Source organism: Lissotriton vulgaris, chromosome 1_2 (genome assembly GCF_964263255.1).
Source record: "Lissotriton vulgaris chromosome 1_2, aLisVul1.2, whole genome shotgun sequence".
NCBI lineage: Eukaryota > Metazoa > Chordata > Amphibia > Caudata > Salamandridae > Lissotriton > Lissotriton vulgaris.
This window is the reverse complement of record NC_141686.1, coordinates 341,809,489-341,833,425: the sequence shown is the minus strand read 5'-3', so window position 1 is coordinate 341,833,425 and position 23,937 is coordinate 341,809,489. Positions and strand designations below refer to the sequence as shown.

General features: G+C 46.7%; 1 protein-coding gene across 1 annotated transcript in view; it reads left to right on the top strand.

Moving 5' to 3' along the window:
* Nucleotides 1–23,510, top strand: part of LOC147736719 (uncharacterized) — a 67,610-nt gene extending 44,100 nt beyond the window's left edge. Inside the window, exon 2 of the mRNA XM_086953816.1 lies at nt 21,736–23,510. Coding sequence (XP_086809942.1) covers nt 21,736–23,087 — 1,352 coding nt within the window. The 3' untranslated portion in view covers nt 23,088–23,510. The remainder of the gene's footprint in view (nt 1–21,735) is intronic.
* The last annotated feature ends 427 nt before the right edge of the window (nt 23,511–23,937 follow it).

Genomic DNA, 23,937 nt, shown 5'->3' with positions numbered 1-23,937 from the left:
TTTATTGATTTGGCCTTGCGTTTGGACCACAGGTTACGAGAAAGAAAAGGAGAGCAAGGAAGGAAAGACAGACCACTACTCTTGGGTGACAAACCAACAAGTGGGGAAAAGCCTGAGGGAAAAACGGAACCTATGGAAATTGGAGTGGTACGAGCGTCCTTAACCTCGAGCGAAAGAGAACATCACCGCAAATTTGGGCTCTGTCTTTACTGTGGGAAAAAAGGACACTTCCTGCGCGAATGCCCAGTGAAGCCTAAGGGAGGTCGCTATCGTACAGGACAAGGAGCGGTATCCACAGTTGACAAGGGGTCGGAAAACTCCAATGCTTGAGTTTGAAGGAAGGGAGGAACTCGAGCACGCACTTCATCCCTTCAGTAACAGAAGAGGACTTAGTGGGAAACCAACTATTCTTTTTGGACATGGAATTGTGGATAGACCACACCCCCAAGAACATCCGAGCCCTGGTAGACTCAGGAGCGACAGGTTGTTTTATGGATTTGGCGGAAGCTCGTAGACTGGGGGTGACTCCCGTCACTAAATCTGTCCCTGAAGCTGTGTTTGCAGTAGACGGCCATGAATTAGAATCCGGTCCTATCAACCAACATACACCTGAATACGAGTTGTGGTATGAGGGTTACCACATGGAACGTCTTTCGTTCAATCTCATTCATGCCCCTACTTATGGGGTGATATTGGGACTCCCTTGGCTGAAGAAAAATGAACCCACCATTAAGTGGACGAATCAGTCTTTGGAATTCTCCTCCCCTTATTGCCAAGAACATTGCATCAGAGAGAATCCTCGACCTTCCAGAGTGCTGGCTGTTACCCACCTTGTTCCTACCGCCGCTGAAAATGAGGTGGAATTACCTAGTTGTTACCAGGACTATGGGGAGGTTTTCAGTAAGGTTTTCAGTAAAGTGAAAGCAGAAGTGCTTCCTCCTCACAGAGAATACGACTGCCGTATCGATCTAACACCTGGGTCTGTCATTCCATGTGGCAGGATATATGCTTTATCACAACCCGAAACAGAACATCTCCGGGAATACTTGGATAACCTCCTTGCTTTGGGATTCATCAGACCTTCTAGGTCTCCAGCAGCTTCCCCGCTTTTCTTCATCCCGAAGGCTAACGGGGAATTACGCTGTTGTATTGACTATAGGGCATTGAATGCCATAACTATCAAGAACCAATATCTGCTCCCATTGATACCGGTATTATTGGAGCAGGTGAGATCAGCCAAAATCTATACGAAATTGGACCTGAGAGGGGCCTACCATTTAGTGCGCATGCGAAGCGGCGACGAATGGAAGACCGCATTTAAGACGAGGTATGGACTCTTTGAGTACCTGGTGATGCCCTTTGGGCTCTGTAACGCCCCTGCCTCTTTCCAATTCTTCCTCAATGAGGTTTTAAGAGACTTCCTAGACATCTTTGTAGTAGTCTACATAGATGACATCTTGATATATTCCAATGATGAACCAGAACATCAAAGACATGTGTGTCAGGTGCTGCAGGCCTTAAAACAAAACCAACTGTACTGCAAATTAACAAAGTGTGAATTCCACATTACCACCGTTGAATTCCTAGGAGTCATGCTCACACCATCAGGGCAAGTAATGGCAGAAAGAAAGGTACGTGCCATTGTGGAGTGGCCTAGACCCAACAGCGTCAAAGACATTCAAAAACTCCTTGGATTCGCAAACTTCTATAGGAGGTTCATCTCGCACTTTTCGGACATGGTAACCCCACTCACAAAATTGACCCGGAAGAATACCCCCTTTGTGTGGGGCTTCGACGAACAAACCGCCTTTGACCGGTTGAAAACCGCTTTCACGTCTGCACCGGTGTTAATCCATGCTGATCCGAAACTCTTCTTTGTGGTGGAAGCTGATGCTTCGGAACTAGCAGTCGGGGCCGTTCTCTCGCAAAGGGATGAGAGTACAGGTCATCTCCATCCCATTGCGTTCATGTCTCGCAAATTGAATACCGCCGAACGCAACTACCCCATTGCTGAGAAAGAACTGTTAGCAATTAAGGACGCCTTCACTGAATGGAGGCATTGGTAGATGGGCGCCTCTCAGCAAATCACGGTGTACACTGACCACCGTAACCTGCAGTTCACGCGAGCAGCTCGCCATCTCACCCCCAGACAACTTCGATGGATGCTTTTTTTTCTGAATTTCATTTTGTGGTTACTTTTCGTCCGGGATGTGACAACCGGAAGGCGGATGCTCTCACGCGTCAGGAAAACAACCCAGCGGTAACATCATCGCCAGAGACTAGCATCATTGAACCCCAAAAGGTGGTAGGAGTGATACACACCGAGGAGTTTCTCCACAAAGTCAAGAGAGGTATACAAACCTTTGCCTGGAAAACATGGATCCGTCTACATCCAGAATGGAGAGTCCGTCAGGGGTTGCCAAGAAAAGGGTCTCAGTTGCTTCTTCCCACGCTAGCCTTGAGACAACAAGCATTCAAATGGTGTCACGATCTGCCGTGTGCGGGACACACTGGAGGGAAGAAAACCTTGGAGAAAATGCTACGCACCTATTGGTGGCCCACCATCCGTCCTGATGTGTTTGCTTGGGTTCAACAGTGTGACATTTGTTCGCAGGCCAAGAGCGATCATCGACCTGCACAAGGGCTTTTGCAAACCATGCCCACTCCTGTGAGTCCTTGGGAGAGCTTTTCTGTGGATTTTGTGGTGGGTCTCCCTAATGATCACGGGATGACAGCTATTGTAGTTGTAGTGGATTATTTAACTAAAATGGGTCACTTCATTGCCTGTAAAGGGGTTCCCACAGCTAGCCAGCTTGCCCATTTATTGCTCCTTCATGTAATCAAATTGCATGGACTTCCCAAGGTCATAGTTTCGGACAGAGGAGCCCAATTCACCGCTAAATTTTGGAAGGTCTGGTGTGACAGGTTAGGCATTGCCTCTTCCCTGTCCACCAGCTTTCATCCTCAGACGGACGGGCAAACCGAAAGGTTAAATCAGACCCTCAAACAATACCTGAGGTGTTTTGTAGATACCACTAATGAGGCATGGGTTGACTGGTTGTGGAGGCCTGAGGTAGCATATAACGATGCTGCCCATTCCTCTACTTCGTACACCCCGTTTTTCTGTACCTACGGGTTTCACCCTAGATTTGCCCCCTTGAGTGTGCCAGTAGCTGAAGCTCAGATCCCGCAGTTGCAGACCCGATTGGTGCAGTTGCGGAAAACCGTACTGCAAGCAAGAAGGAATCTTGAGAAAGCGAAACAGAAATACAAGACACAGGCTGATAAACACCGCAGGTGTTGCCCTGTGTATAGAAAAGGGGATTGGGTGTGGCTGTCCACTCGAAATATCCATTTCCGCAAGTATAGTGTCTTCAACCCTAGGTTCATTGGCCCTTACCAAGTGGTTCGCCACGTCAACCCTGTGGCGGTGAAATTGAGACTTCCATCGCATTTCAGAATACATCCGGTGTTCCATGTCTCGCTGCTCAAACCGGCACAGTGTCCCCGTTCTAAAACCCCTTCGCCTGTGAGAGTACAACAGGATGTGGAGTACGAAGTGCGGTGCATCTTGGATGCCCGTAGAGTGCGAGGTAAACTCCAATACTTGGTATCATGGAAAGGGTATGGACCGGAGGAGGACTCCTCGGAGCCTGTGGGTGCTATACATGCTCCTAGACTGGTGCGGAAGTTCCATTTGTCTCATCCTGGTATAGCTGGTGGCAGTCAGTGAATTTTGCTGAGGGGGGGTGTCCTGTCAGGATTCCCCGGCCGCTGGTAGATCACTGCCTGCAATGCGAGTCTGTAAGGGGCTCGAAAACTACATTTCCCATGTTACTTAGTGCGGCGCGCTGGAATGACGCTGTGCGACCGGAAGGAATATCATGGCGTTTTCTGAGAGAATCGCTGCCGATTATTCTTCCTGGCGAGCCAGTTTGATTGCTTGTGTTTCCTGTGTTCTAGTTGTCGTTTGTCGTTGTGGGCTGAGGTAAGCTCACGTTATTGTTGCGCTGGATTCCGTGGATTACTGTGGAGGGGCTTAGGAAGCACCCACAGCGAGAGCGGAGTACCGGTGTTCTCAGCACCAGTTTGTGGAGTACTGTGGAGGGGCTTAGGAAGCGCCCGTATCAAGAGTGGAGAACGCTGGGACAGGTTTTCCACTGGTCGAGGGGGGTGCTTGGTTTGAGTGCATTCCTGGGGAGCACGGTGTTCGTTGACCTGCTCCAAAACTAACTACGGGAGTGTGAATCTCCTATCCCTGCCGGACACCTAGGCTTAGGTGCTGCATGTTCATCTATGAGCGTTTCATTCCTGTTGGCGCCTGCAGAGAAGAATCTGCATAGACGCTATGTTTTTGCTTTGCGCTGGGCGTATTTTCTGTTGCTAATTTGGTACCAGGAACTTACTTGGTGAACTCTAGTTAGGGGTTGTATGAATCGTTTAGGGGTTGACTCTTTCGCTTCCTGCGCTGACCCTTGAACTTGCTGCTCATACATATCCTCAGAGGGGGAAACCTTACGATCACTGTAAGAAGCTACGGGAAAGGAGTGATATTTACTTACTTTGTGTCCTGGGGCATTCTGGTTTACTTCATCCCCATTCTGGTAGGAAAACCAGGGGATTTAGAAGAAGCCCTTTATATCACACCTTTTTGTTTCTGCATACCTGTAGGATATTGCAGGTGAGGAAAAGCGTAGCGTATTGTATAGTTTAGGTAGCAGTTGAGGGTTACCATTCCACTCATCCCATGCTTTCTGTATCTACAGGTTTCCGGTTCCAGTTGCCCAGCTGTTCCCCTCCGGACCTATCTTTTCCCCCGCTTGATCTCCTTAATAGTCTGTGACCTTGATAGCCAGACTTGGGATGATCTAGAGGTGGGCCCCCTTTATAGCATCAATCCAATCCCGAGGAGCAACCTCGAAAGACCTGACATCGGGGGAGACCTTTTTCGTCTCTCCTTCTCTGTCAAGCTGGTACTATATCCAGTCACGTTCCAACCAACGTAAGCCTGCACCTCATCCTTAGGGATAGCATTATATGCATCAATATCTCGGAGCATATCTACTATTCCCTTTATCAAGGCACTATTTCTCGGATTGTCTTTCACGGAACGTAAGGGATATACCTCATTTGCATAGATGAACATAGTCTGAAAAGCCCATACTGACCCATTGAAAGAAACAGGCAAAACCAAATAAGGCATACCTCTATCTGTCGTTTGAGGCATAAGACCACAAACCTAGCAATTAGTAGTATTTACTACCAACTGATGCTGATGCAACAGCTGTATAAACGAATTGTTAACAAATTCTGACCTCCTTGTCTGTTCATGTTCAGGCAACGTGTAAAATTGGTGCAAAGAAACAGTAGAAAAAGCAAGCATAGGTTGGGAGGTGGGTGCAGATTTCAGTGGTGTAGCATAAACAATCCAACCCACACAAGCTAATGTAATACTTAAAGACATAAAAGAACACAATATGATAAAACATTTGCTACGTATTAATGTATAGAATCTTGTCTTAAAATCCATTTTATCAACAACTCTCTCAGTTACAAAAAACTCCATCCTCTAACGTGCTGCTCACAGCAATTTTCCCTCTTCACTTAAGTGTGCGTCCAGGCTTCCTAGACGTCCCTAGAACCGCAGACCTTTCGTCAATACACGGGTCACCCCTTAAGAACTTATACCGTGACCCTGCAGCTAAGCTCGGATGGTAGCTCAAAAAAGAAAAATAGAACAAAAAAGTTTCTTGTCTGAAAAAGTATAGTTCTCAAAAATTTCAGATTTTATTTGTCCATGTTAGACCTCAGATTATAGCGTTCTTTACCAGACACCGTCTAATCCTCGAAAAGCGTCTCTGGTTGCGTAGTATCAAGTCTCAAATGCAATGGCACAGCTTCTTGCAGAACTTCGTCATCCGCACGTTCCGACTGAGTCCATTTCAAACAAGCATCACTAAAAGGCACAAATCTCAGAACCCTTTCAGTCTCGGAATCAGCAATACCATTTCTGACCCATTGGTCATATAGTAAGGGTAAGGGTAACCTTTTACAATGAGTGGCGTGCACCCAATTTTTCTTGCCGCAAACCTTGACAGCAGTCCGAGTCGCCAATAACACCTGGTATGGACCCGTCCACCTCGGTTCCAGATTCTTTGTCCACTGTAAATTCCTCACGAGAGTCCAGTCTCCAGGTTGAGTCGAGTGACCTGCATCCACAGAAGCTGAAGGTAAAGTATTGTGCACTTGTTGGTGAAGAACACGCAATTTAGCAGTCAAGTCATGTAAGTAATCAACCAACATAGGATACTCGATGTCACAATATTCATTTGGCCTTGGCACACCCCAAACATTCGCCAGGCGACCAAAAACAATTTCGTATGGGCTAAGTCCCACACGAGAATGTACTGTCGTCCTCATTGACAAAAGTGCCAACGGCAAGCATCGGGCAGTGTAAGGCCAGTGCTCGCTTGTATCTTGGCCAATTTAAGCTTAAGAGTGCCATTGTAGCACTCGACTGGGGATGATTCGCAGCGTGGAATTTCTGTCTGATTCTTCATAATCTGACCCACAAATTCACTTCCTTTGTCACTCTAGACCATTCTCGGCAAACCATACCTAGGGAAATATTCTTTGAGCAAAACCTTGGCTGTAGATAAAGCAGTATTATCCTTGAGGGGGTAGGCCTCTATCCATCGGAAAAAGGCACAAACAACCACAAGGACATACTTTAGGTTGTTGCATCTTTCCATGTGAATAAAATCCACAGCAAAAATGGAAGGGAGACCCACGCCAATGCTGCCAGGTCTAACCCGTGTCCCCTCCAGCTGAAAAGTGGGGAGAACTACCCTAACTCCTGGGAGTTCTCTTCACTAAGGTGGAAAAATCTGGACAGACCAACATCGTTGGCGTGTTCTGTACCAGGGCGGTGTTCCACCGTGAAGTCCATACCCTGTAGGGATATGGACCACCTAAACAGCTTTGGATTCTCACCCCTCATCTGCATCAACCATCTGAGGGGCCTGTGTTCTGTCTGAACCCGGAAATGAGTCCCAAACAGGTATGGTCTCAGCTTCTTCAGTGCCCAGACCACAGCAAATGCTTAACGCTCAATAGCACTCCACCTCTGTTCCAGTGGAAGTAACCTTCTACTGATAAAGGCTACAGGTTGATCTAGACCCTCCTCATTCATCTGTGACAAAACAGCCCCCACACCATGCTCCGAAGCGTCTGTCTGGACAATGAACTCTCTTGAGAAGTTGGGTGCCAGGAGCAAGGGCGCCGTGCACATGGCAGCTTTCAGGGCCTCAAAGGCTTTCTGACAGGTGTCAGTCCAAATCACTTTCTTTGGCTGCTTCCTGGAAGTCAGCTCTGTCAAGGGTGCAACAATGTTGCCATACCCCTTGACAAACCTCCTGTAATACCCTGTGAGACCTAAGAAGGCTCTCACCTCTGTCTGGGTTTTGGGCGGTTCCCAAGCCAGGATGGTTTCAATCTTGGGTTGTAGGGGTGCCGCCTGGCCGCTCCCAACTTGGTGTCCAAAGTACACCACAGAACCCTGCCCGATCTGGCACTTACTCGCCTTTATCGTGAGGCCTGCCCTCCGCAGAGCCAACAACACTTCCCGGAGGTGGTGCAGATGTTCCTCCCAACTGGCACTGAACACTGCGATGTCATCCAAGAAGGCGGCACTGAACTCATCCAGTCCAGTCAACACCTGGTTGACCAACCTCTGCAAGGTGGCAGGGGCATTCTTCATCCCAAAAGGCATAACACGGAAATGAAAATGCCCATCTGGGGTTGAGAATGCTGACCTCTCCTTTGCCCCATCAGTCAAGGCGATCTGCCAGTACCCAGATGTCAAATCAAACGTGCTGAGGTACCGTGCAGCCCCTAGCCGATCAATGAGCTCATCAGCTCTGGGGATGGGGTGCGCGTCAGCCTTCGTGACTAAATTGAGTCCTCTGTATTCCACACCGAACCGAAGTTCAGATGTGGCACCCGGCGCTGCAGCCTTTGGGACTAAGACCACTGGGCTGGCCCAAGGACTGCTAGATGACTCTATCACCCCAAGTGCAAGCATCATTGAGACCTCCTCTTTGATGCAAGCTCTTACCCTGTCAGTTACCCTGTAAGACTTGTGCTTCACAGGTAAGCTGTGTCCTGTATCCACATCATGGATGCACCACTCTGTGATACTAGGAACCAGGGAGAACAGATCAGAAAACTGTCTCAGCAACTGGCGGCAGTCATTCTGCTGCTCATGGGTCAGGGTGGAAGAGAGGATAACACCGTTCACTGACCCATCTTGCTCTGAGGCTGACAGGAGGTCAGGAAGAAGCTCAGTCTCCTCCCCCATCCCAGCATCTGTTGCCAAGAGCATGCCCACTTCAGACCTCTCTAAGTGGAGCTTAAGGCGGTTGACATGTAGGACCCTCAAGGGGTTCCTAGGAGACTGCAAGTCCACCAAGTAGGTAACCGGACTCTTGCGCTCCACAGCCTCAAAGGGACCGGTCCACTTATCCTGGAGCGCGCAGGGCTCCACCGGGGCCATGACCCACACCTTCTGTCCAGGTTGAAGCTCTACCAGAGTGGCATTCTGGTCATACCAGCGCTTCATCTCCTCCTGGCTGGCCTCCAGATTCCCCTGAGAGAGTTCATTGAAGCGCCTGGTCTGGTTTCTGAAGGCCAGCATGTAGCTATATACAACCTGGGGAGGTTTCCTGGAAGATTGCTCCCAGCCTTCTTTAACCAGACTCAGAGGTCTTCTGACCAGGTGTCCATAGAGCAACTCAAAGGGGCTGAACCCTAGAGATTTCTGTGGCACCTCCCGGTATGCAAAGATTAGGCATGGTAAGAAGACTTCCCACTTAACGCCTCATGGGTTCCTCAAGACCCATAATCATGCCCCTCAGGGTCCGGTTGAACCTTTCAACCAACCCATTTCCTTGGGGGTGGTAAGGAGTGGTGAACTTGTAGGTTACCCCACACTCCTGCCACAGGGACTTCATATACTTGGAAATGAAGTTGGTGCCCCGGTCAGACACTACCTCGCGAGGGAATCCCACTCGGGAGAAAATTCCCATCAGTGCTCGTCCTACCACGGGGGCCGTCACTGTCCTCAGAGGTATGGCTTCCGGGTACCAGGTGGCATGGTCCACCAAGACCAGGATGAACCTGTTGCCCATGGCTGTATTGGGGTCCAGTGGCCCCACTATGTCAATCCCCACCCACTCAAAGGGGGTACTGAACACAGGGAATGGTTGGAGAGGAGCCTTGTGCTTCCTCCTACTCTTTCCACTTGCCTGGCATGTCTGACATGTCCTGCAATGGGTATCTGAATGATTGCGCATTTGAGGCCAATGAAAGTAGGTAACAAGCCTTTCAAAGGTCTTGTCCTGCCCCAAATGTCCTGCTAAAGGCACATCATGAGCCAGCCCCAGTAGGAAGGCTCTGAACTTCTGGGGTACCACCAGCCCACGGGCTGACCCAGGCTCAGCAACCTTAGGCTCACTATACAGGAGACCATTCTCCCAGTAGATCCAATGTGATCCAGACTGATCGCCTGTTGCCTGGCTTGCAGCCTGTTTCCGCAAGCCTTCTAGAGAAGGGCATTCTTTCTACTCCCTGTAGAATTCTTCCCTGGAGGGGCCTCCTTCTTACTGCCAATGGGTCAGCTCAGGCAGGTCCCCCAGTTCAGCTATCTGTTCCCCGGTAGGCTCCAGGGCATGCCCCTCAGGGTCTGCCTCCTCCTGGGCCGTGGGCACTTCGGGGGCCGGTTTCCCGCACCCCCTGCCACTTCTTTCCAAGGCAGGGTCCTGGGCCTCCCTCTCAGGCTCCAGGTCCTCTTGAGAACCCCTACTGGCTGACATGGACCGGGTGGTCACACATGATCAGTCAGGCAGTCCAACCATCTTCAAGTGAGTACTCTTCTCCACCTTTTCCCAAAGGGAGCTCTCCAAATCATTTCCCAACCAGGGGTGTGAAATTTAATAAAATATCTACTTGTCCCTGGTGCAGGTTGCTTCATAAATCTACTTGTCCTGTAACAAAATCCACTTGTCCCTTTGATGCCATGTAGTATTAACAAATTATGGTAGCAATCTCATTGTATAAGAGTTCTGATATAGCCTCTCCGATTATTTCAGGGCTCATACCATAGTAGTGTTTAAATATTTGCAATCCCCTTATGTTGTCACGTTTCTGCAGATCTAAATACTGGGGCTGAAAGTAGTGGTAAGCAATAGTTCCATGGTTAGAATGCCCTTTTGAGTCTGTGCAAACCTACTAAATTGCATGTTTTAAGGGTTTTCAACAACTCTTCTCTAATCTTTTCCCATACTGAGAAATGTTGGAAATTTACTTCCGAAAATGGCAGATGTAGACCTTCTTCCAGAGTTGGGGAAAAAGTGGTCGGAAGGAAAGCGAACTTGCAAACAATCAGATTTTTGCTTGAGCAAATCTACACATGCAAATTTGCTCATGCTAAAATGCAGTTCAAATATTTTCTAAGAGTACTATATCTTGTCCTACTTTTGTAAATTCTTTGGAATTCACAAAAGCCGTATAGCTGCACTTAATTCAAGGACATATACCATTGGTGCACTTTTGAGACTTTGTTTAAAAATTGGGCCCATAGATTTTATCTGGTGTTGACCATGACCCTTTGCATTTATTAAAATCCTGTATCTCTGCATCGGCTGGTTTCACAGTGACCACATTCTGCTCTTTCCCAAGGAGCATATTGGCACACAAAGTAGTTTTATTCAGTGCTAGTAACTACTGTGGCAGTGTGTGCTTTGAAAGACCAAAAACCATTTTTGCTTTTGCAAATGTTTGTTATGATGGTGAGGGCCCGGCAGCTCCCACACAAAAACGGTTTTACAAAAACCATGCCAAAACAATGCACACATTGACAAAACTAAAAAGCTGACTACCAATTTCATACCTACTGGCTTTGCCAATGCTTGTTTATTTTTGTTTCCCATAATCTTATTGAAAGTGGTTACACTGATTTTCCATTATACTAGCATGCATCAACACATGTTACTAAATGATGCTGCAAACAGTTGTACCTGCAATTTTACAGTAGTTTAGCTAAATGGTTTTTTCCTGCTTTCATTTTTTAGGAACATTTTATTTTGAAAGCCAAGTATCATTAATCTTGCTTTCAAGCTTCTGCAAATGTTTGCTTCAAATCAGAGAACATAGCCTCATATTGCTAAACTATGAAAACATGTGTACACTTTGTATACTGGAACCACTGTCAGTAGTGCAGTCAGAGCTTACAACATTTACTTGGAGTGCTCACCTTAATCATATTAATTAATGAACCATAAATACAAGTTTGAACAGCATTAACATGTGGACAGAAATATTACCTTAACTGCAGACCACGCCTGATCCATAATGTGGTACTGCAAACTGGCAGCAAAAGTGTTTGTGCTGCAGGGGGTTGGGCCTACTTGTCCCAAGGACAAAATACGCATGAAAACTTGTTGCCCTTGACCCCAAACAATATGTCCTGGGAGTCGGGCTATAGGAATTCCACATCCCTGCCCAACAAACGGTCAACAGGCATGGCGGGCCTCACAGCTACCTGAAGAGTACCAGAGACCCCCCCCCACTCAAAGGGAACCTGAGCCATTGGACAATGAATCTCTGTGTTGTCGGCGTTAACAACTCGGCAGAATGCATGAGGGACAATCTGCTCTTGAGTCACTAGATGACACCTGACGGCTGTCACACTGGCTCCTGTGTCTCAAAGAGCCTCCACCTTGTGTCTATTGACGGTCACCCACTGCCCATATTTTTTAGTGTTCTTGGGCAGCTGAGCTTCTGAGACCATCTCACAGTCTCCTAAAGAGACAAGGGTCATCTGTACGGGAACCCACCCACCTTGGACTTAAATCTCCTCCCCCAAGGCTACACTAGCCATCTGCCGGGGCGGAGCACCAGTGGTTGCTTGTTTACCAAACAGGTGGCACCTGGTATAATTCGCCTTATGACCCAGGTCACCACACTTGTAACATTTCAGGGGCCCCTGGGGAACAGGACTACCTGTCGGGCCGCTTGCTTTCTCTCAGGGGGAGGCTGGGAACCTCTCACAGGGTTCCCTTGGGGACTACTTTGGGGCCCTTTGCGGAGCTCCTTCTGTTTACCCTTATCCCCCCCACTCTTCTGCTGGGGACCCTGCCCACCTTTGGCTGAGTCTCCCATGTGACCCTTGTGGACCCTGGTACGGACCCAGCGGTTCGCCTCCTCAGCAAGCTTCCTAGGGTTAGTCAGCTTGCTATCTATCAGATGCTGGCGCAGCTCTGTAAAACAATTATCAGACAAGTGGTCCCAAGCAATCAAATCAAAGAGACCTTGAAAATCATTAACCTTGCTGCCCTTTACCCAACCATCCAATGCTCTGCAAAAGAAAGTGACATATTCAACCCAAGTACTGTTTTCTAACTTTTTGCATTTCCTAAACCTCTGTCTATAGAGTTCAGGTGTCAAACCATATATAGACATCAATGCATCTTTCATGTGGATGTATGAATTGTGGACTCCAGAAGGCAAGTCTAACAATGTATCCAGCCCCTCACTAAGGAACCGTCCCCACAACCCTGCTCCCCAATCTCTCTCAGGGATCCGGTGGGAAGACATGGCAACCTCATAGGCTCTGAACCACTGATCAATTTCATCATTTTTATAAAACTCTTTCACCACATCCTTGGGAATATACACTCTACTTTCTGTATGTACTGACGGTATGCTGCCACCAGAAGGAGTAATATCTACATTTTTAGCTTTTAACTCCAACTCCCTCAAAACCTTCTCATGTTCAAACTGTATTTTCTTTTCTTCCAGGGCTAACTTCCTGGTTTACATTTCAAATTCTAACTGCCCACTTAACTTCAGTTTGGTCAGCTCTATCTCATGCCTCCTATTTCTCTCTCTGTCCTCCAGCTCCTCTGGAGACAGACTTTTGTTAGAAGTATTGCTACCGGCAGGGGAAGGTGGCTTCCCTCCTCCTAGGCCCACCGGCCCTTCCTGTTGTACTTCCGCATCATCATCCCCTTCCTCAATGACCGGGGTTTTTCTTGCTTCTACCCAGGCCCTCAGCGCCTTGTAGAACTCTTCCTTCACTCTAAATCCAGAAGTGGAAACATTGAACTTTTTGCAAAAGTACTTCAGCTGCCTTACTTTGTCGCTTTCCAGTTTCTCTTCTTCCCATTCACAGTCAATAGAGGCTATGGATTCTGTATCTCCCATGATAACTGAATCCGGCATTTTTCAAAAATAGGACAAAAATTCAAAAAGGAATCTACCAAAAAGTATGCAGTATCGTTATGGTCTGCACTCACTAAGTAGTGTTCACCAGTCACTGCACATGAGTCACAACTGCAAATTCAGTATCCTCACCGCTGACTACCAATGTTAGATTTGGGGGTCTCTCGTTGGCACAGGTAGGTACTTGTGACAAGCAGGGACCCTCTCCTCTAGTCAGGATAAGGGGGTTGCACACCTAAAATAACCCCTGCTCACCCTCTAGGTTGCGTGGCGCGAGCAGTCAAGGCTTATCTCAGAGGCGTTGTAAGTTAAGCAGTTGTGACCACATACAGTAACCCAGTGACAACACTACAAATGGACACCACACAGGTTTTATATAAAAAATAAGTAGACTTTACCACAAAACCATAAACGACAAAAATACACACTATGATTACTTTAGGATGTAAGATTTTAAGCTTAGTTCAGTTTAGTTCTTGGATGCGATACTCTGCGTCAATGTACCTTAAGTTGCATTGCGCGTCCACGACTAGCAATGTTACAGGGATGGGAATGCGGCAAAGTTCAGATACAAAGAAATAAAGACGTGAGGATCTTCCAGATGTGGCACGTTTCTCGGGGATGCAAGAAGTTCTCCGTTCGATGCGTGGACTGCAGCGGTGACACACTTGTTCAGGAGTGCGACGGCAACAGCTCCAACTGCGACACTCTTCTCCACGATGCGTGAAGCTTCCGCACGATGCGACAACTACAGCGGCAAAATACTTGTTCAGAAATGCAACGGCAGCAGCTCCGACGGTGGCGTGCTTCTCGGGGATGCGAGGCGCTTTCTCCGATGCGGTGCAATGCGACAGTTCCAGCGACGACACCCTTTTTCAGAAGTTCAACGGCAGGCCCAGCGACGGTGACACGCTTCTTCCTCGATGCGAGACTCTTCTCTCGGTTCGGTGCAGTGCGACAAGTCCTGCGGCGACACCCTTGTTCAAAAGTGCGACAGCAGCAGCAACGACGGTGACACGTTTCTTCTTCTTGCGGCACGCTTCTCTCCGATGCGGTGCAGTGCGACAGTTCCAGCGGCGACACCCTCCTTCATCGGAGTTGCGACAGCAGGCACAGCTACCGCGACACGCTTCTTCTCGTTGAGTCGCGCTTCCAGCTCCTTGCGACACGCAGTTCCTCAGAAGGCCCAAAACAGCAGCAGGCACTTCCACAAGAACTCTGGGGAGCTGGGGGTGGAAGTCTGTTGTCCCTGAGACTTCAGCAGGAGGCAAGGTCTTTTCCAAGCCCTAGGAGATCCTCCACAAGTTGAAAGCAAAGTTACAAAGTTCCTTTCTCCTTCCTTTGGCAGTAAGGCAACCACTGCAGGCCAATCCCCCAAGCAGCACTTCAGCTTGGGAATAGTCTCTCCTCAGTTTCTTCAGGTTCCACTCCTCAGTAAAGGTTTCTTCTTGTTGTTCAGAGTGATCTAATCTCTTGGGAGCAGGGTCCCAATATTTATACCCCAAATCCTTTGTTCTCTGAGACCAGGGGGCCTTTGCCTTGTCCAGCCCAGTTCCTGAGCACTCTGTTTACCAGACTTCTCCTTTCCTTTCACAGTGCAGGACAGAAACATCAGACGCCCCACAGGAGGTGGAGCCAGCATTGTGGAAGGCAAGTACCGTCCTGGAGCACTCTGTTGACAGGACTCCTTCTCTTCTTTCAGTGTGCAGGGCAGAGACATCAGCCACTCCTCAGGGGGTGGAGCCAGCATTGTGGAAGGCAGGCACAGCCCTATTCAGAGTTCAGGTGCACTCCTCCCTCCCATCAAGGTGCAGATCTCTCTATTCACCACTGAGTGACTCAGCCTGTCTCCAGGAATTCCCCAGTCCTGTCACTCACAAAACCAGACAAAGGAATACACAACCTAGCAGAGGCAGGTTTGAATGGTTAGACAAGTAAATACCTACTTTCTAAAGTGGTATTTGCAAACACAGAATATTAAAATAAACTTTACTAAAATATGTATTTTATTATTCTGAGTCCATGCATACTAAACTCTAATTTCTACCATGTTCTCTGAGCCTGTTAGGATTATAAAATGTAACAATTCTAACAGCCCATTCTGGCCTATGGAGAACAGGTAGCCTTGCAATAGTGAAAAAACGAAAATGGCTGTAATTCACTATTAGGACATGCCACACACATTAGGGCTTGTCCTACCTTATACTTACAATGCACCCTGCCCTTGGGCCTACCATAGCGGTGACTAATATGAAGAAAAGGGAAGGTTTAGGGCCTGGCAATTGGGTGCACTTGCCCAGTCAGCATGACAGTACCAGACTGCACGCAGGCTCAGCAATGGCAGACCTTAGACACACTTTACAAGACTGCTTCTGTGGGTGGCACAACCAGTGCTGCAAGTCCACCAGCAGCATTTGGATTACACGCCCTGGCACACACAGTGCACTAGACTAGGGTCTGACAAGTAAACCATAGCCAAACATGGAACTACTGATCAATACATCAATTTACAATAGGGAGCACTCGCACTGTGGCACTGAATAGCAGTGGCACAGTGCCCAAAGCATATATACACAAGCAAAACACATGAGGCAACAGCAAAAATGGAAGGGAGACCCACGCCAATGGTCCCAGGTCTAACAGACCACTACTGTCCTCCAATGTATACACGGCTGCTGCATTCTTAAAACCGCCAACTGCGTTTGATACTGCAAAAAAACTGAATATTGGCGATAGATGGACTGCATGGATAGAGACTTTGGAAGAGTTTATAGATGCAATAGATGCAAAAGAGTATAAAGTATCTTGAGAAACATGGCCAGTGAAGGAGTGAAAGAAGCCATGAAAAAGAATTTACAAGAAGGTGAAAAGACATATGATCAAATCAAAAAGGCCTTTAATGTCAAGTTTAAGCCAGTGACAAATGTGAATTATAAAGGATACATATTCAGCCAAGAATGCCAGAGACCAGGTAATGAGTTTGTTGAAAAGACTGGATGTTTGGAAAATTACTGTAAATTCAATTAATGTATGATGAGGAGGCTACGCTCCTCGGAGTAATCAATGGATGTCTGTCGTATGCATTTCAATGACAAATGCTGATGGAAACTGAGCTTGTATCAAGTCCTCAAGGCTGCTTGCGCTGATGAGCGTACTTATCGCCAAGTGACTGACATGGAGTCCGTAGTGCGTCGGTCATGAGCACGAAAAGTAAGCCAAGGTACAAGGTCGAGTGACACACGGATCTGTTTCCACAGAAAAAGAAAACGTGTTAAAGATATGCTCTGTCATTTCCACACGAAGGTAAATGTCCCGCCATTGGACAGATATGCATAGACTGTGGTAAAGCAAATCATTTTGTGACGACTTGCAATGCGAAGATAAAAGTAAGTTTGTTGCAGATTGAAGACAAAATGGCCGACCAAACGCTACATCAGTGACATTCAACGTACTCCCACAAGGCTAAGAGGTCACACCAATTGAGTCAATTCAACGCAAAATGAAGTTGATAATCGTCTAAATCGTCGAGAAAGAATTCCTCCGTGTCTGTTTACAATGAAAGGGAAAATGACAATTGTGCAATATTGATGTTTACTTCAAAAAGCCATGCACATATGGGGCTAGTCGAATGTGATAAAAAATCCAAAGTGAAGACAATTCAACATGAAGACAGCTGTGCGTCGATAAATATTATGCCGCTGGAGATGTATCACGAATTATCTCCGGTACCACAATTTACGAATTCAAAGACTAAAGTATACTCATGGGCTGCCTCTACGCCCTTCAATAGTCAAATAATTTTGTTTTAGCCATGATGAAACATAAGAAAACTGTGGTGAATGCGCCTATTCATGTACTTCAAGGAAAAGCTTCAAGTGTTTGCTGAGTTTCCATAGTGCTGCTGATATGGGACTGATATCGGTAAACTACACTATGAATGCTCATCATGAAATTGTAAGTCAATTTCCTTCATTATTTCATTGGTCGGGAAAAGTCAAACAATGAAATTAAGGTTACACATAAATGAGAATTTTCATCAAAGACAGGCGAGTTGCGTTTCACTTGCATGAAGCTGTTGAAAAGGAACTTCATTTTTTACTTATACGTGGCATCATTGAACACTCCATTGGTCCGACACCATGGCTTTCTCCCATTGTAACAGTGCCTAAAAGACACAGTGAAGGACCTGCACGCATAAGTGTTGACATGCGTCAATCCAACAAGGCAACTAAGCAAGAAAAACCTCACAGTCCGCACATTGCTGATATAATAACTCAATTGAATGGCGCAGAGTTCTTCTCTCGACTCAACCTAAATAAAGGAACTTACCAATTAGAACTTGAAGAAAAATCCAGATACGTTGCAACATTTTCTACGCATATTGGTTTGTTTTGCTAAAAGCGATTGAGTTTTGGTGTATCCTCTGCTGCAGAACTTTTCCAAGTCGTCATTTGACTTATCATATAGCCCGTAGTAAACGCATTTAACTATAGTGATATATTGGTATTGTGGGGCTGCACAGAAAGAGCATTACAAAACTCTCATGCAAGTATGTCGTTTGCTGAAGGATGCAGCCTTAACTCTGAATGCTGACAAATGTGAATTCCACAAGAAAAGCTTGAAATTCTTCAGCCATGTCTTTTGTGATGCGGGTAGGAAACCTGATCCATCTAGAGTACAAGCATTGTCCAGTGCAAATCCCCCACAAGGTATTTCTATCCTACGATTTTTTCTTGGAACGGTCAATTACTGTTCTAGATACATACAAGACTTTGCTATGGTCATTGCACCAGAACTAACCAAAAAGTATGTGGCATTTCATTGGTCACATGAATGTGAGAAGAATGAATGAATGAATTTAAGTTCATAGCGTAGCTCCCCTGAGGCCTCCTAGCGCTTATGGACAGAGCAGCAGAGGAACAGCAATGTTAGATCGATGCCTTGAAGAGATGGGTTTACAGGAGCTTGCGTAAGGCCAACAGAGCATCCAAAAAATCAAGCAAACCATTGAGAGCGCCATTGAAATGCCCGACTTTGATCCCAAACTCCATACAGAGGGAGTAGTTTGTGCTAGCCCTGTAGGGTTAGGTGCAATCCTTGCGCAAGGGACCGCTAAATTCCCCAAGACATATCGTGGTACATGCCAATAAGAGCCTGTGACAAACTGACTGTGCTTACTCGCACCCTGAGAAAGAAAGTTTGGCACTGGTTTGGGCTTGTGAATAATTTCCATGTGTTTGTGTATGGAAAGCCCTTCACATTAGTGGCTGATCACCAAGCATTGTTGATGGTATTCGGCAATCCCACAGCAAAAATGCCTCCTAGAATTGAGCGCTGGGGTTTGAGTTCCCAAGAATTACAACTACACGATTTTTCATCGTCCAGGGAAAGATCAGAAACTGGCTGATTATGCCCTGGTACCCTATCTAAGACAGTGGAAGATTACATCCAATTTATTGTGAAATCGAGCACACCAACTGCTATGTCTTTAGAGCAAATTGTCACTGCCACGAGCCAAGGTAGTGGCATGTCAAGATTAAAAGTTGTGGAACCAGTATTCTACACCTCTCACTAATCACTAATGACAGCGAGTATATGAAGTTCAGAAATGTAAGAGATGAACTTTCAGTAACGCAGAAAGGCCTCATTCTGCAAGGTACACGGATTGTTATTGACCAAAGTCTCTGACAACAAGTAGCCGAATTCGCCCAATAAAGAGATCGAGGAATAGTTGCCTTTTAGAGAGCTGTCCGTGATCGAGTCTGGTTTCCGTATCTTGTCGAAAGGGTCAAAAAAGAATTGAAGACTTGTCACATATGCAACTGGCTTTCATCTCGAGTAAGTCAGCAACCTTTGAATTGCCCCATCATGCTTGGGAGAGAATTTCTATTGATTTTTTGATGGCCCTCTGGATAACGGACATTATCTTAAAGTTATTGTTGACCAATACTCCCATTTTCCATTGGTAGAAGACCTTTCATCCACTACACATGAGCCGGGTTATTCAAAACCTAGATTGCATCTTTGCGACATGACTTGTACCTGCAATCTTATAATCTGACAACGGCTCACCTTTTAATAGTCAAGAAATAAAAAACTTTCTAGATCACCTCAATATAAAGCATAAAAAAAGCACTCCCCTTTGACCCCAGGGCAATGGTCTGGTGGAACGCCTCATGAGTACTCTAAACAAAGCTGTTCATCATTCTGCATTGGGGAAGCTCGACCTCGAAGGTGTTTTGAACACTATTCTTTGAGGTTACGGTTTGACCCCCTCACTCAACCTCAGAGGAAACCCCTGCAACTATCATATTTGGAAGAGTCATGACAACCAAGCTTTCCCAATGGGAGGGGAAGGGTGTGACGGGATACATCTGCATTCATCTGCACGCTGATAGTCTTCTTCGGTTGGGAGAGAGTTGAGTCACACTTTCATCTGAATAGGTTGTGTCCTGCCCTCACTCAAAGGGCTGATTTACCCCCTACTGGTCGTCTGGAGCCAGGACTGGGCTGCAAGGGACTGTTGCACACTTCTGAGGGTTCATTTGAAGTCACCCGTTCATCAAAGACATTTTTGAGTATATGTACTGGAGCTCTGATTCCATGTTTTTAGACGCTGCTTGGGACTTGTAGCCAGACACTGTTGGCTCTACAAACTGCTCATTGCCATGAGGACTGCTGTGCTGCCAGAAGCAACAACCATTTCAACTAACTGCCTTGTTGTGTTGACCTGCTGCTGCTGGGCTGAAAGAGGGTCTGCCAATTTGCAACCTAACTGTATGTGCTGTCTGCTGCCTGCCACCTCCTTTTGTGCCCGAAGTGCTCTCCAAGGGTTTGTTTGTTTGCCCCCTATTCTGTTGAGATCTCAGGGCCATCAAAGAGCTTGTTGCCTCTTTTCTCCAAGACTTCTGCTGGGTGAGCCCATTTTACAAGGGCTAGCATGTCACCAGTGCTCCCTTCTGCACCAAGGTAAAACTTTGTGCATTATAGGACAATGCACCATGGGACTACAGTGCAGCGCTCTGACCAGGGGAGTGCCTTTGTGCATTCATGGGAAGTGCTCCATGTTTTACAAACCAGCAAGTGGTGAGCGTTTTTCTCTAGCGAGAACAGCGTTGTTTCGCCTGGAGGCGTTACCAGAGAAAAACAAACGTCCTTGAGCCAGCGTGCTCACTGCAGCTGCATTGTATTGTGAACCTCGCCCCCGGAGTCTGGCAAGATATCGCCACCGTCAGATGCCACCAAGAATAAAGTAGTGTGGCCCCTCTGGTCGCGAGACTCGAGGAACAGCCCCCTGAAGACTTGTACTTCTCTAAGATGGTACAGTGCAGCGTCTAAGGCTGCAGAGCTACAGGAGCTGCACAAAGCTTTCAAGGCAGGCCTTTCAACGACACGTTGTTCTGTAACATGCGGCGGGCGAGCATTCTGAGGCTCATTCCAGCCAGCCTCGCCCTCTGGTTTTAACGCGTGTACTGCACGAAGCTCTCCACGTTGGGTCCCACTCCTGAGACATGACAACATTGTTAGCAAGTTACAGATGCCCCGAGGACAGTGACCCTGCACCCACAAAGGTACTGTGAGGCGGGTTGGGTCCAGAAGAGTGGTAAAGCCGCCCTGCTCCCCTTCACGGGTGGCTTGGTTTCCCCTGGGCAAAGAGACGCGATTCAAGCGGCTCTGGCAGGCTCCACACTCGCAAGAGCGTGAGGGGCATTTCTTTCACAGCATTGTCTCTGCTCTGGAGATGACCGCAAGAATGGTGCAGGGCCGTCCATAGAGGAGAACTGCTGGAAGACTCAAGCTCAATTACTGTTTAGCGTTTAGTAGGTGCTCCTGCGCCGTACGTTTGGTTTCTAAATGCAATCACTACAGTTACCGTATGAAGTGTAATAGGAGCGCAGGTGCGCTGTGACCTATGTTTTCATAGTAATTTGTGTTTTTCTCTGTCAAACCTGCATTATTTGCACGAACGGTGTGATTTAAGTCATTTTGGTCTTGTTTGATGTACAATAAAGAATTTATTTTTACATAATTCTGCGTGGATTCCCTTTTGTGGTTTACTCACTGTGTTGCTGCTCTAGTGTGTTGCACAAATGCTCTGCACATTGCCTCTTTAAACTAGCCTGACTGCTGTGCGCCAAGCTACCAGAGGGTGAGCGCAGGTTATCTCGGGTGTGTATCTGGCTTACCCTGACTAGAGTGGTGGATTCTGCCTGGCTTAGGTGCCTACCCTGGCCAACCAGAAACCCCATGTCCAACAGTGGTTCTTGTGAATCACTTGATTTCCCAGCAAGCTCCATACTTTGTGTAGGAAGACTAGCCACCATTTGTGTCTCTTTTTATTAGAACATACATGTTTTTCCCTGAATTGTAACTTCACTTCTCCATATTATAACAATGCAGCTTTTTCAAGAAATATTTTCTTCATGTAATTTTCAATGTTTTTCTATTTTGCAGAACAACAATCACATCTAGAAAATATGAATGGGAAAGAAAGCCATAAAGGTTCCAGAGGCAAGATGAATTTTACCTACTTAAGGAAACGGCGCAGAATGCACATGAAGGAGAGACGCTTTGCTTGTAATGTGTGTGAGAAAGGATTTATCAATGAGACACTTCTTGTGAGGCACAAAAAAGGACACACCAGCCTCAGGCCATATCCCTGCGAAAAGTGTAAAAAGTGTTTCACTCAAAAGGTAACTTTTTTACAGAATCAAAGAACACACACTGGAGAGAGGCCGTATCACTGCACAGAGTGTTCCAAGCGCTTTCATAAGAAAGGCCTTGTACGGCATCAAAGTGTACACACAGGAGAGAGGCCTCATCAAAGTGTACAAACAGGAGAGAGGCCTCATCAAAGTGTACACATAGGAGAGAGGCCTCATCAAAGCATACACACAGGAGCGAGGCCTCATCAAAGCGTACACACAGGAGAGAGGCCTCATCAAAGCGTACACACAGGAGAGAGGCCTCAACAAAGCGTACACACTGGAGAGAGGCCTCATCAAAGCGTACACACAGGAGCGAGGCCTCATCAAAGCGTACACACAGGAGAGAGGCCTCATCACTGCTCTGTATGTGCAAAGAGCTTCACTCAAAAGAAAATTCTTCTTCAGCATCAACTCATACACACAGGAGAAAAGCCTTTTCGCTGCACCTTGTGTGAGAAGAGCTTCTCTCAAAAGGCAAATCTACAAAGGCACCAACTAATACACACCGGAGAGAGACCTTATCGCTGCACCATGTGTGAGAAGAGCTTCAATCATAAGGGAAATCTACGAACGCACCAACTAATACACACCGGAGAGCGACCTTATCACTGCACTGTGTGTTCAAAGCGCTTTTCTCATAAGTCGACCCTTGTACTGCATCAAAGTGTACACACAGGAGAGAGATCTCATCGATGCACTGTGTGTTCCAAGCACTTTGCTAATAAGAGAGACCTTGTACATCATCAAAAAACACACACAGGAGAAAAGCCTTTTCGCTGCACTGTGTGTGAGAAGAGCTTCATTCAAAAGGCAAATCTACGAACGCACCAACTAATACACACTGGAGAGAGACCTTATCATTGCGCTGTGTGTGAGAAGCGCTTTTCTCGTAAGTTTGCCCTTGTACTGCATCAAAGAACACACACAGGAGAGAAGCCTTTTTGCTGCACTGTGTGCGAGAAGAGCTTCAATCAAAAGGCAAATCTACGAACGCACCAACTAATACACACCGGAGAGAGACCTTATCATTGCACTGTGTGTTCAAAGCGCTTTTCCCAGAACGTAGGACTTGTACGGCATCAAAGCGTACACACATGAGAGCTTAAATCAAAAGTCAAGTCTCGTAACAACAAACACACAGGAGAGAAACCTTATCACTGCAAAGTGTCTTCCAAGCGCTTTTCTCAGAAAGAAAGGCCTTGATGGCATCAAAGTGCACACACAGGAAGAGGCCTTATCACTGCGCAGTGTGTGAGAAGAGCTTTACGCGAAAGTCACATGTGCAACGGCACCAAATAATACACACTAATCTGAACCCTATCACTGCACAGTTTATGCCAGGAACTTCAATCCAAACGAACGTTTCTACAACACCAATTAATACAAACAAGATGGATCCATTTTCCCTGTAACAATCTTATGTCCTGCTTACCTCAAAGTACGTTTTACTGGATTGTTGTAACTTAGCGAGGGCTTATAGTCATTTCTCATTTACTCATTTCAAAAGCTTGATTCGGAGCATAAAAGACATGTCCATAAAAGCACACACAGTTAAAAATACAGAACATTTGATCGATTGTAATAAACAAAAACACATAATACATTATTATCCAGAGCGGGATGGAATAAATAGTTAAAATGTTTAAAAACACATACTTTTCCTAGCACCAATTGCTTTCAACAGGAAAGTAGCCGTAAAAAAACAAATATCCGGGTGGTGCAAATTAAAAAGCAGTTTCATAGACTCGTAAATTGTTCTTACTCCAAATCTTTTCAACATAGGTTTTAAGAAGATTTTCCGCAGTTCATCATACAATTGGCACGATAAGAGAAAGTGCATAGTGCTTTACTCAGTATTGTTATCACAGGCACAGGGTCCGGACGGGCGCATTTTTACATTAGGACACGCTACCAGATGATGTACTGTTCCCATCCTCATCCTGGTCAA